Here is a 13845-nt window from a genome sequence, read left to right as displayed (position 1 = left end):
AACTAAGGGATCTTAAATGGGAGGATGGGTGGTTAGAGTGCAGGTGTCTCTCATACCCAGGCTGAAGCCAACTGACTGCTGCACAGATCTTTTTTTAAAGACCCATGTCATGGCAGTGGCAGCAGCAAAGAAACTTTTCTTCTTCACTGCTATTGCACCTGCAAAGTGTTATTCAACAGAACTATTCTGGGGGCTGAATGGCCTGGCTAATGCAGCTTATCTCTACCTAGAAACAAATCTTTTTCAGTCTACTGTGACGAAGCTTGCCACCTATATTGTAGGCAAAATTGTCTGTACTCGTCATGACTTTGAGAGTATCACTTTTGCTGCAGGGTCAGTGTTTGGGGTTGAGTAAGTTCAGTCTTGTCCTGTATATATAGATCATTTTAAATTGCTGTCACCTACTGAGGCAGAGGAAGTACTTGGGGGAAGGAGAGCAAACAGTTATGGACATATACCCATCCTGATTTATAAAAGCCTGCTGGGAAAGATGGGTCACTGCTGATGAGTGTTGTCAATGCCTCCCTTTGGGAGGGCAGGGTGGCAAATATTCGTAAGTCTGTAATTTTTGGCCCATACTCAAGAAACTATTGCTAAATGCGGATTCCCCAGTTATCGCCCTGTCTACAATTTTTCCTTTTTGGGGAAGATCATTGAACAGGTGATTGCCCAACAGCTTCAGGTACATCTGAATGCAATTGGATTCCTGGCTCTCTCTCAGTCTCACTTTCATCCTAGTCATGGCCTTGGTTGACAATCTTTGCCTGGATATCAACAGGGGAAGTTGTGCCCTGTTGATCTTACTAAACTTTTCAGCAACTGTTAATACAGTTGACCATGAGGTCCTAAAAAGTGGTTATATGTCCTGGTAGGTATTTGCAGAAATGTTCTGAATTGGTTCTGCTCTTTCCTACCAGGAAGGTCTCAGAAGGTGGTGATGAGTAAGTACTTGTTATCCCCTTGGGACTTTTCCTGTGGGGTCCCCCAGAGGTCTGATCTTTTCACTCCTCTTGTTCAATGTGTATATGAGGCAGCTGGGTAAGATTATGAAGAGATTTGATGATGAAGAGCTTTCTTATTTGACCCAGGGCCCACAGTCTCAGTCCTTTCTTGGTGCCTGAATGTTGTTAGGGACTGAATACAGGTGAACCAATTGAAACTGAATCTGAACAAGAGAAAGGTGATATTGGTGGCCAGACTGCTTGACTTGAGATAACTGGAACACCTATTATTGATGGGGTTCAGCCTCCTTTAGTCACTCAAGTTCATAGCTTTGGGATGCTTCTGTATCTTCAGGTGAAAGCAGTAGGTAGAAGTGCCTTTCACCAACTCTGTAAGGTGAGATGGTTGCAACCTTTTTTTTTCAGATTCTACATTGGCTCCCAGTAGCTCTCCAGGTGAATTTCAAGGTGCTGATTTTGATCTAAAAAGCCCTAATGATATGGGTCCTACATACCTAAGGGTCCTGTTACACATTACACTTAGCATGCGACATATTTAGATTATAATAAGGATTAATATGACTTCAAAAGTTTTCTGAGCAGTTACACCTACTGTAGTATAATGCCTACTACAATTCAAATATAAATCATAGCACACTGGAGACTTGAACCAGTTCTTGTATGATTCCAGGGCTGAGATTGAAAATCAGCTGATTTTCAGTCTCTGTCCTGGGATCCCACCAGAACTAGTTTAAGGCTCCACTGCAGTTCAGGGGTATGGCATGCAGGAGCTGCTCTGTAGAGCAACCCAATGTTAGCTCAAAATGCATTAGATATTATGATCTGGAGAGACTCCTTGATGGAAAAGGCCTAACCCTACGACACAATGATGCCACTTAACATGTTCTTTACTACTTGAATGCTGGGACACTAGTACTGTTAAATGCAGTGAATGTGGGCTAAGTGTAATATGTAACAAGGCCCTAAGAGACTTATGCCCCATCACAATCCTTGAGGTCAATGGAGAACGTCATCCTGTAAGTACCATCAATGCACCCAGTCTGCTTGGCAGAAACATGTAGGAAGTAATTCTCAGCAGTTGCTCCACAGCTCTGAAACTTCCTCCCTCTTGAGATCTGCCAGAGTCTGAGTCTAGACATTGTTTGGAAGCGCTACAAGACCTTCCTATTATGGGCAAATGTTTAGCAAACAAAGCTAGCCTGGGGTATTGTTTAAGGGGTTTCTGTTTTGCATTGATATTCTAGTTACCTTTTAAGTTGTTCTGTTCTCTTTTTCATTTGACTGCTTTATAAATTATTCTGTTCTCTTACTGTAAGTCACTCTGAGCCTTTGTTGGGATGGGCAGCATATAAATCAAATACAATGATATGAGTATTAATATTTCTGCCACCTTGTGGTTAAGTCACTTTAATGGCTGCCCATTGTATATAGCTGGGCATCTGTCTGCTGTAGACCCCATTGTCTTTTAGATCCATGTAAATAAAACTGGTGTAAATTAATCATCTGTCCAGAACCTCTTTCTCTGTTGCCATAAATCTCCTCTCAGTGAACCACCTCCAGCAGTCACCTTGCTGTGTCTCAAATTATTCACTGTCCCAGGCAAAAATCCTTCTGCCAAAGTACAATATAACTTTAAGCAGTGCTCTGGAAATCAGTGTCTGGGTGAAAGGGCACATCTCCCTAACCCAAAGAGGAAATATAACTTAAGGGAACAGCTCCTACATGACTGAGTACATGCAATCAGTGCCAGCCAAGCCAGCACCCTCCTACCATCTCCCAGAAGAACGTTTGCTCACACCCAGCAGTTACTGGCAGTACCTTTCAGATGTCCCAGTGGGCTCTCAGCTTTTCATTTCTCTGCTGTTACCTCTGATGATGCCGATGCCACAAGCGCTATTTAATTCAAGGCCCTAGCCTTACTTGTGATACCACAGCCCTCATGGGATCAACTCCCTCTCCCTGTCTACCCACCTGTCAGCAGCATCCTGCACTCCATCACTGATGCCCTGCTCCGCAGACAGCAGTTTCTCATCTGGCATGCCAACCTTTTCCAGGAAGCACAGAGCTGGATCTGCTCGCATGGCATTGTACCTCTCATAACCTGGCAACAGACACAGCTAATGTTAGAAGGAACAAAGTAACAGACCAACTCTGAGAGCAAGCTCAGGCTAACCCCTCACTATGCCACAGTCTGCCTCACATGGAGTTCACTTTCTATCCACTTGGAAACCTGGCTTCTTGGGGGCAATTCTGACCTACAGAATGCAAAACATGTCAAATAGTCACTAACTAATCCCCAGCCTACTTGTACAGAAGATAGAGACACTGGAATAATTTCTCCATCCCTGAAAAACAGACAGTTCTGGGACAGAGCATAGTACCTGCTTGACAGTGCACAGCAATGCTATACTGCAGGAAGTAAGAAATTCTGCATCCAATGGGAACTGCAAGGGGAGTTTACAGGGCCAGAATGAAATTAGCCATAGTAGAATATGACCAGACCATCTGGATGAAGCTCCTTTGTCCCATGGTCAGGAGCTCAGTCGGATGCATCAGAACCTTGTAGCAGAACAGCATTCATCAAAACTCACTGCATGCTACTTTTGGGGCCAATGAGAGGGGAGGAAGAGAGAAGAGAGGGGGGAGGAGGTTGATTTCCTACTGAATCGCCTGCAAGGGAAGGTAAGTAAATACCATGTTTGAAAACACCGATGAGCAGTGATTTATCAGCCTCAGCATTCCACCAGTCCACAGGGATCTCCACATAGTCAATATCTGGCAGCAACACGTCCAGTTCCCTGTGGAGAACAGGACATGAGTGCACATTCCTCCAAAGTGCCTGGGGACCCCTCTGCCTGCAAAGAGCTACAAGTGCCCTGTAATGCTAGGTGGTTGGAAAAGCATTGGGGGCTAGCCTTCATATGGTTAGCATTTTGGCAGATGGCAACTGGGAGTGAAGTACTGTCTGGGCTGTGTGCACACCAAAGGGCATGTGACTGGAATCTAACCTGCCACTGCACTAGCTGAACCTTGCTACTGGCTTCCACTGCACACACAAAGGTAGCCTGATTCTTCACTTTCTAGAGAGATAACAGACTTTGGCTGAACTCCCTTAAGCGGTTAGACAATGGATTTTTGTATGATAGTTTGGATAGGGGTGATCCTGCCTCAGGCAGGAGTTTGGATTAAATGACCTATGGAAGTCCCTTCCAGCTGTACTTCTCTATGAATTCCGTGACAGTCAGGATGACCAAAAAGCTGTCTCGAATCAAATGGCTTCTGCTGGGCAAAATGTGCCCTAACTCCAATACGGCATTTACAGACATGCTCCAGAAGGCGGTGGGGTCTTTAAAAACATCCAGAGCATCATGTGGCACTGGATGCTCCCTGCACTGAAAAATGGCAGGGAGCCCTTTTTCCCTGCACTGAAAAAGTATCCCTGCACTGAAAAATGGCAGCAGGGGCACTTTAACCAAAGCTCGTCAAATGAGCTTTCCTTAAAGAGCCCCTGCCACCATTTTTCAGTGCGGAGATGCTGATATACATGACACTGGAGACTGCTGGAGAATGGTAATTACCATGCTCCAGTAGATTTGAGTAATTGAATCTGCTCCAATGCGCTGCAATGACAGCACACTGGAGCAGCCTCTCTGCACATGTATAGGAGCCTATAGTCATGACAGACTAGAACCAAGGAAAAGAATGAATTTGTCACGGGTCCTTTATGGCAGATCACAGCCAGGACCACATGCTGCAAATATCCCCATCAGAGAGTTGCAGAGACTCAGACTGGCAGCAACTGGGCAAGGCTCATAATCTAGCACAGCAGAATTCTGGGAAGGCAGCAGACTTGGCCCATAAGGAAAATTGTGGTTTTCTGACTGACTAAATGGCAGTAAAAGGGCAGGCTCATCTAGCTAAGTCCATTCTGCTTTTATCTGTGCCTCACACTTTTGGCTCCTGTTAGATTAGAAGTCACTGAGTATCTCCAGAGCAATACCTAGACTTTCCCAAACCAGTATCAATTTGGTAACTTCAGGTGCTGCTGATCCAGAGTCCATTCCAGTCATTCCTATCCTCAGTACAGGGCAGTGAGCACACTGTCTAGCAGGCTATTCTCCATGCTGGTATGAGTGATTAGATTGGGTACATAGGTTGGTTTATAGGTCTCCAGTTTTATATTAAAGATGACGGTTTTCAGCTGCATTTATGGGATCTATATTATTCATGATATAACTCATCTCAGACTTGGCAACAACCTAGAATGGAAGCAATTCCAGCCAGCTGAGTTCAGATTAGTGTGTGCCTGCATATGCATGCCTACATAGTCTTGTGGGAGTACACATGGGTGTGTGCATGAGTGTGTGGGCATGCATGCATGTCTGCACACTTACATGTATGTGTCTGTGTGTGTATGTGTGTGCATACTAGTATCTCAAGATGGTTCCCAACAGACAACAGATGGTTCCTGGCAATTTTGCAGGAAGCAGAGATGATGGACCCTACCTAAAGAAACACAGTCTCTCCCTCACTAGCTCTACTGCAGTGAATTTCTAGGCTGCCTGAGCAGTTCACAGAAACAAAATGGCCTCTATCTGCCCTTAACTGGGCCCAAATGCTAGGTCTCAAGCCTGCCAAGGTGTACTCAGGCAAAGCTACCACTGAAGAAGGTATATCCACACAAAAAACTGCAGGATTTGGTTTCACAGACTGTCATGTGATAGCCACCACTTCTGTGGACACAACACCACTGGTGACTGTTGAGTAGGCAGCAGTGAGGATATCTGCACAATTCTGCCACTCCAAAGACCCAGCAGAGGGTTACCACAGCTAAGGCAACAGGTGAAAACACTGAAGCAGTAACACTCTGGCTGATGTGTAAAGCAAAATGTAGGATTCTGGGGAGTGTCATACCTGGCAGGGGTCCCTTCGAAGGCTTTGACAGCCGCCTCCCCTAGAACTTCGGCTTTCAGGTAGTACAGCATCCGCACCCGCAGCAGCACCCTGCCCAAGGAAAGGGGGCAGGTAAAGACATGGCTACAATGCAAGCCTTGCAGCCAGCAAGGTGCACAGCCTCTACAGACAGCAATGCAGTCTGCAGTGGCCACACCCAGAGGCAAGAAGTCATGGAAATGCTCAGCTGTTTGTACCCCCTGCCAGACCCATGAAATTCTATGTTAGGACAGAACTGACAAGGGCCAGCTCTCCTTTTCTCAACAGAACAATTAGAGGCTCAGTGAGGGTGACACCTCTGCATGGCCAGCCACCCTTTGTATGATGGGTGTTTGTTGCACTGTACAATGCTGCAGAGCACTTAGACCTGTTGGCTTAAACCAGGAGGTTGCAACAACTGTAAACGTGGGGACAGGAGGTAGGCCCTAGCTGCACAGGTGCGAGTTGAAAACAGGGAGATTCTTGAACCAGTTCAGCAGACTGTGGGCCGGACTCCTGCAAACCTCATTGTATTAGCCCTCTAAATTTTACAGGCTTCAAAAATCAAGATATAGTCGACAAGAAGCAGGGAACGAGCAAGCTAAGCACCTGCCCACACAGCCCAGCATCACTACACAGCAACAGCATGACTTACTCCAGTGAAGAAGGCTGAGGCAGACATGCGCATGGAGAAGGGCTCTCAGTAGGAGCAGGGGAGACAGAACTTTCAATACATGAATGGAAGGAGGAACTCTTTCCTCAGTATCTCGTGAGTCAGCTCAAATCTGGCCAAGGAGCAGGGATATAAACAGCTCTTGGTTATTTATTTTTGAAAGAAAAATGCCTCTCTGATCTTCACTGCAAAGAGCCATGCTGTTCTGGGGCTTGCCCCACTGTGCCACAAGAATACACCCTGCTAGGTTATGACCTTTTGTTATCCTCTTCCGTTCTGGCCCCATTAGGAAAAACAGCAGTTCCCAATAACTACATAACTTTGCAATTTGATGCTGCTGCTAGCAGAGGCAGCTTAAGAATCATAACAAAACCTTTCCTTACAGCTGTGACAAACAAGAAAAAAAACAGCTCCAGGTGCAGCCAGGCTGCTGACTGAGTTCTTTCCAGCACAAGCAAAATGGAAGCGGGCTGGAGAGGCCTGCACAGGATGCAGGCTGCTAGCTTTCAAACATCATTGTACATCACAGCTTAACATGCTGAGTTTGAAAATCTTGTTCAGTGCTGGCTCAGTGCTCCCTCTAGCACTTTCTGCTAAAGACTGCTTAAGTGTAACCTACATCATCCTTTATAGGCATAACAATGCTGGCTGGGTGCAGCTCTTGTCCTCCAAAGGCACAACTGTCTGGGTGCACAACTGGGTGCACAACTGGGTGCACAACTGTCCTCCAAAGGCTTAGCCCAGAGGGTGCACTCAGCAACTGAAAGCTCATGGCTTGGCTTCAGGGTTCACATACTCACTTGTTACAGTGCTGTTTCAGGTGCTTCTTATAACTGTCATCATGCAGGACTATTTCAGGGTTGCAGGTTGCAAGCCAATCTGCATTCTTTATCTCAGGGAGAAGCATCTGGTTTTTGGTCTTCTTCCCTTTCCTTCCTCTGGGCACAGGGGCAGACAATCCTGCAAAAGCAAGAGGGAGAGATTTACATTTCTGCTGGAGGGCTGTTACCACCCTGATGGGTTTCTGATAAATTCAAAGGACCAGACACCAAAAGGACACAGACACCAACAGACAGGCAGACACTGGCAGCACAGTCTGCAACACAAAATCCAGTCTTGGTAAAGTGCTTTGCCACCCTTGTCACAGCTTGTGTGGGAGTGGGCAAAGCCAAGGAAAGGAAGGAAGTGTCTTAAATATGTGCAGATGTAAAATAATGTGAGAGCTCTTGCCAGAGAATTTGTATTAGGCCATGTCATGTTTGCCCTTTCCCAGCTGATTAAGTATGGGGAAATAATAAGTGCAGGGTACAGGCCAGGCAGGATATGCTGCTGACCGTCACTGCTGTAAAGCACATATCCTTTTATTGCCAGGCAGCCTGAACATCACGGATGTCTATGTAGGATAACCGTGAATGTGCTAGGGCTGGACGTGGGATCCAACATGTGAATTGTGGCTAATGACGCCACACCCAGTCACACCTTTCCCTCCTCCTGCATGTAACACCCATGCATCTGGCAAACACAGGCCTAGTTATTCCTTTCCCACTGGCATTACCCAGACCTCTCCCCAACATACACTGGCACACATGCTAAAAAATGCAACTCCAAATGCCCCATTTTACTGTGTTGCTGAAACCTGGATGATACACAGAGCCTCCCACTACAAACAAAGACAACACAGGTCAGGCTCTGATTTCAGCTCCATAGGGACACGAAGCTAATAAAGCTATTTCAGGTTTATAGTGATGGGACTAAGATCCAAGATTCTGAGAAAAGAATCTAGCTGTACACTCCATGTCCAGGCCTGCCCAAGATCCTTACACAGACTTCAGGAAGGTCTGTACCCACTATCATATACCTGGCACTCATAGCCACAACTGCTTCTATCCACCAAGCCCAGACTTGTGATGTGAAGGGGGTTGGAAGACTCTTCACAGACTGCTTTTTAAAACCCCTGCAATATTCCCTTATGTTTTCAAACAATATATTCTTTGCAGTTTCTTCTTCCCACCAAGTGCCTGTAATCCTGTATTGTTTTTGCTCAGATGTTGTCCCTGCTAGCACAGGACCATCTCTTTCAGTGGCTTTTCACAACTTTTCCTACCCAGGCTACCCTAACAGAGAGTAAATACTGCTGCATACAGTCCTAAGAATGCAGGAACATTCAGTAAGATATACATTTGGAGCTTCAAAAGGACCAATTTCCCAATGTTCAAAGCAACCAGCAGTTTTATTGCTTAGGAAAAAAAATTAAAGAGGGAAACATTTACACAAACTGGCCCAAAAACCCAGTTGAAGGACCTCCTACAGTAGGGGTTGGCAACCTTTTTAAGGCAGGGGCCAAAACAACCTGGCTGTAGTCCAGAATAGACTGTGTGGTTTTGGTAGTGCATCAAAAGCAGCAAGGGGGCTTTGCCTGTACCTGTGTCAGGGCCAGACATCTGGAAGCAGCATCTGCACTGCTTTTTTCCCAGGCTCCCTCTCCCTCCCTGGCTGAGACAGTAGTACAGCATCCAGACAGAGGGGAGTTGCACTACAGCTGGGCAGTTGGAAACTGCACCTATTATGCTGCCACCACTTCTCCCCACCTGCAGCACAGGCACAGCTGGAAGTTGCATCTTGGCTGCTGCTTCTTCCCATCCCTCCCTCCACCCAGCTGCAGTGCAGGTGTAGCTGGAAACTACCCAGCCCACAGTTCCTCACCAACCGGAAGCTGTGCCTACACTGCAGCCAGGGAGCAGGGGGCAGGGAGAAGCAGTGATGTGGGCATATCTTCCAGCTGCCTAGACCCAGCACAGTTGCAGGCAGAAGCAAAGTGTTTCACTTTCACAGGCCAGATCCAGTGACTTCACAAACCTTATGCTGCCAACCCCTGTTAGAACTGTGTTGTAGTAGGACCTAACAGGTCCTTGGAGGCAACAAGAGTTAAGGTTGCAGATAAGAAAAAATGGTGGGGTAGTGAGGAAGGAGGACAGGCTACTTCTACCTGGTTAAATGGTGAGAATTCAACAACATGGATTTTCATATGGTTAAGTAAAAGGTAAAACAAAATGACAATGGGCAAGATGGAGGGAAATGAGTGGAACAGTCTGTGTAAAGATAAAGGAAGTAACCAGTAATTGGAGTTCTCTGAGATGAATTGTCCATATGCACATTCTCACATGTGGGTACAGTCAACTTCTGAGCCTTAGATCACAGAACTTTTACCTTACAAGTACTTGTACAGGCCACTCCAACTACTCCACTCGGCCCCCATCTGTCTCCACATCAAATGGACTGAGTGGAGTACAAAACCCATCTTCGTTTTCTTTTAATTAGAGAGTCCCAACCAGGCAGATTCTGAGTAAGAGGGCAAGAAGAGAGGGGCTCAAATGTATGCATGGACAACACATCTCAAAGAACTCCAGTTACTGGTAACCAGTTCTTTTCTCCTTCAAATAGTTGCCTGCACACACATTTCCATGTACAGGTGACTCAAAAGCAATGCCTACAACACCTGAAGATGGGATTAAGAGCTTCTTTGTGCAAAGACTGACTAGAGTGCCACTCTACCAAAGGCAATGTCTCTCTGGGAGGCATCCACAATTGCATACTGCTGAGTCAAAGTGTGGGCCAAATTCCAAGTCAGTGTCCTGCAGACGTCTGATGTGAAGACTCCATGAAGAGAGGCGGCAGATGTAGCCTGAAGTCTGGTGGAATGCACTTGACTTATAAATAGGTGATTTACCTTTGCCAATTTATAGCAGAGTTTAATGCAACTGGAAAACCAGTTGAAGAGTTTTTGAGATGAAAGACCTCACCAATAGACTTCTCAGCTATGGCCATACACAGGCATGGAAAAGGGTCTGACTCAGTATAGATAACAGGCAAGAGCTCTTTTCAGGTCCAAAGTGTGAAGGGCGGCTTTAAGTTCCAAAGTATGTGGCATAGATAAAAAGACTGGGAATGAAATTTGCTGACTGTTGTGAAAAGCACAAACAACCTTCATCTGGAATTTGGGGTGGGTATAGAGAATCATTTTGTCTGAACAAAAGGCTGTATACAAAGGAACTGCTATTAGGACTTGGTTGTTACCAACTTGTCTGGTACAGGTGGTCACCAGGAAGGTCATCTTTATAGACAGATTTTGGAATGAGTAGAATGTCACTGGCTTGAATTGTAAGTGCATTAGTACCATAAGAATTAGATTCAAGTCCACTGAGGAAATAGGTCCTTCACACACTGGAAGTCCTAGATTAGCCTTTTTTGAAATTTCAGCATGACAGGGTAGGAGAAATTTGCTGGCCCTCAATCAGGAGGTGAAGCAAGGAGATTGCTGCTAAATGAACTTTACTGAATTGAACAGATCAGCAGTCCTCAACTCCAACATTTAGCCTGAAATATTTGGGACTGATGATAATAACAAAATCCCTTGCACTATGAGAAGAATCTGGAACACTTTTGCAAGGTAGGTACATCATATGGAAGTTTTCCTGATTCGTATTCTAGGGCATTCTTTATGGGAGTAAAACAGGAACAGTTAAGCTAGAAGCATCTAGGTGGTCAAATGAAACAAGTACAAGTTTGGGTAGAGTAGTGTGCCATTGCCTTGAGAAAGCAAGTCAGGAAGAAGAGACAGGAAACACTCTTCTCAGCCAACAAGAGCAGAAATCCTGGAACAAGGACTGCCTGGGACAGGTTAGTGCTATCAGAATTACTTGACTTTGGTTTTTCTGTACCTTTGTAATAAATCATGGGATGAATGGCAGAGGGAAAGGTCTTGCACTATGATATCAAGAATGCACTGGAGAGGAAGCCTGGCCTGAAGCCTGCCCTAGAGCAGAAAAGATGATACTTTGCATTCTGATCCATCACGCCCTATTTTCAAGTAGCCTCATGCTAGGAATAGCTGTGAGAGAACTGAATTCTTGATCTCCTACGGCAGTAGGTTGGCACGACCTTGTTCAGATCATCCTCTGTTACATTTTCATGACTGGCCAGGTGACCAGCTAACTACTGAAATGTGGATAATAATGTGAATGCACCAATTACCACAGTTGGGCAGCCTCCTCATTGAGCAAAGAGAACTTTATGCCTCTCTGCTGGTTTCTATAATAAATGGATGTAGCATTGTCCATCGTTACCTGCAAATGGCGGTTCTGAATGGAGGATAGGAACTCTTTGTAGGCCAGGATGAGCGACTATGCCAGGCAGACCAAAGCTCCAAATTCATGGCACTGGCCTGACATCACCCTATCCAACCTCTTTAAAAGCAGCCCTTGGGGGGCACTGATCTAGGTTTTTCCAGATGGTCCTCACAGAACTTTTTCAACAGACTGAGGGCATGGATGTTTCCTGCTGGTTCTCACATGTGATCTTCAGGCCTGTAACCTTCCCCGTCTACTAGGTAATACAGCTTTTCCTTGTTTCCATTTTTAGTCTAAAATCTCCTGGACCAGATATTTTTCCAGACCGTGCTCTGTTACTAGAGATGGGGCAGGTTGGGTCCAATGAGGAGATGATTTTTTTGTATATGGCTTGAATAGTGATATGTGAAATACCACATGGATTTTTAGTGTCATGGGGAGTTGTAGCTCAAAGGCTACCACATTGATTTGCTGGGTTATGAAGAAGTGGCCAATGTATCAATGTTCTAGCTTCTGTGGAAGTGTTGATATTATAACCACACTTTCTGTCCTGCTGAGTACGGGGGGCCTTGCTGTCAATGCTGGTCTACCTGTTGCTTATTGGCCTCTTTTGCCTTCTCCACACATTGTTTTAATTCTCCCTGGACCTTATGCCCATGATGTACCCAATCTGTGGCTGTGGAGTTGTCAGAATTAGAGGGTAAGGTAGGATATAACTGGGGGATGAAACCCATGGTTGGCAAAGAATGGGCTTTGTTCTGTTCAGGTATGTGTGGAATCATTATAAGCAAACTCCATGAGTGCTAGTAGTGGAACCCAGTTGTCCAGAGTCATTGCTTCAAAACCTGTTTGATTCTTTTAGCTTAGCCATTCATTTGGGAGGTGGTATGCTCATGAGAGCTGACTACAGAATCCCAATAGGTGCAGGGCCTTGTGCCAAAATGGGAGATGAACTGAGACTCATGATCAGATGCTTTGCAGTCCAAAAGACTGTGGAGACTAACTATGTGGTCTAAATATAGGTGGGAGTGTCCCTGGCCTGAGGGAAGGCCTATGAAGTGGGTCATTTTAGTCAACTGGTCTGTCGCCATCAGGATTTTAGAGAAACTATTTGATATGGGTAGTTCTACAATAAAGTCCAAAGAGATGATGGAGTGGGAAGGTACTGGAGAAGTCCACAAGGTCTCTGAGTAGGTCTCTTAGTGTGGATGCAAATATCCCATGAGTGGACAAAGACCTGCATTGTCTTGTACAGCCATGGCCACCAAAACTAGCAAGAAATTAATTAACGGGTCTTTTTAATTCCAAGCTGGTCCATTAATTGGGAGTTGTGGGTTAGGCATAGAACCGTGAGTGTAGCTTGACCTGGGAGCACACACATCTTGCCCTTAATAAATATAATCCCATTCTAGACCCAATGCAGTGGTTTTGTGAAGGTTGCCTGCTCTTCTCAGAGGAACTTCCTCCTGGGTGGTGACAAGGAGCAGAGAGAGCAATCAACCAGCAAAATGGCACTGATGATGTTATGAGGTTTCAAAATTGGGTTAAGTTCAGAGATTTCTGTGACATCCATGTCATACTCTGCCTTCCGGGAAAGAGCATCCACTTTCCCATTTTTAAGCCCAGGTTAGTAGGGTATTTGGAAGTCAAAGTGGTAGAGAAATACCCACCAAAGCAGGCTTTGGTTGAGTGCCATGGCCTTACTGAAATACTCCATATTTTTATGATCTGTGAGAACCTGTACCTTATGATGTGTCCCTTTGAGATAATGCTGCCAGTCCCTGAAAGCTGCTCTGACAGCCAGGAGTTCACAGCCCGGGATCTCATAATTTTGTTCTGCCAAGGTATGTTTGTGGGAAAATAAGGGATGCAAATTCTGTTCCAAGCCCTGCAACTAGATGCATCTGTTTCTACCACAAACACCAAAGTTGGATTAGGGTGGGTTAATAAGGGGACACAGGTGAAGGCTTGTTTCTGGTATTCAAAGGCTCATTGGGTTTCCATGGACAAATTAAACTGGATGTCCTTGCATAACAGTGTGGTAAGGGGACCCATCACCTGGGCAAAGTTGACAATGAATCTCTGGCACAAACTAAAAAATCCCAGAAATCTCTGAGTACCTTCATCTTCTGAGGCACTTTCCAATCTTGGA

General features: G+C 45.5%; 1 protein-coding gene across 4 annotated transcripts in view; it reads right to left on the bottom strand.

Annotated features, from left to right (window-relative positions):
• Positions 1-13845, bottom strand: part of CHD6 (chromodomain helicase DNA binding protein 6) — a 183262-nt gene that overhangs the window by 42789 nt on the left and 126628 nt on the right. For all 4 annotated transcript variants that reach the window (XM_019550743.1, XM_019550740.1, XM_019550741.1 and 1 more), the window contains 4 exons: positions 7368-7527; positions 5877-5966; positions 3657-3760; positions 2934-3063 (listed from right to left, as the gene is read on the bottom strand). In XM_019550743.1, the coding sequence (XP_019406288.1) occupies positions 2934-3063; positions 3657-3760; positions 5877-5966; positions 7368-7527 (484 nt within the window). The remainder of the gene's footprint in view (positions 1-2933; positions 3064-3656; positions 3761-5876; positions 5967-7367; positions 7528-13845) is intronic.

This window comes from Crocodylus porosus, unplaced genomic scaffold (assembly GCF_001723895.1).
Source record: "Crocodylus porosus isolate Cpor-Errol unplaced genomic scaffold, CroPor_comp1, whole genome shotgun sequence".
NCBI classification, from domain to species: domain Eukaryota; kingdom Metazoa; phylum Chordata; order Crocodylia; family Crocodylidae; genus Crocodylus; species Crocodylus porosus.
Note: the sequence above shows the minus strand (reverse complement) of the source record. Positions and strands in the feature narration are given on the sequence as shown.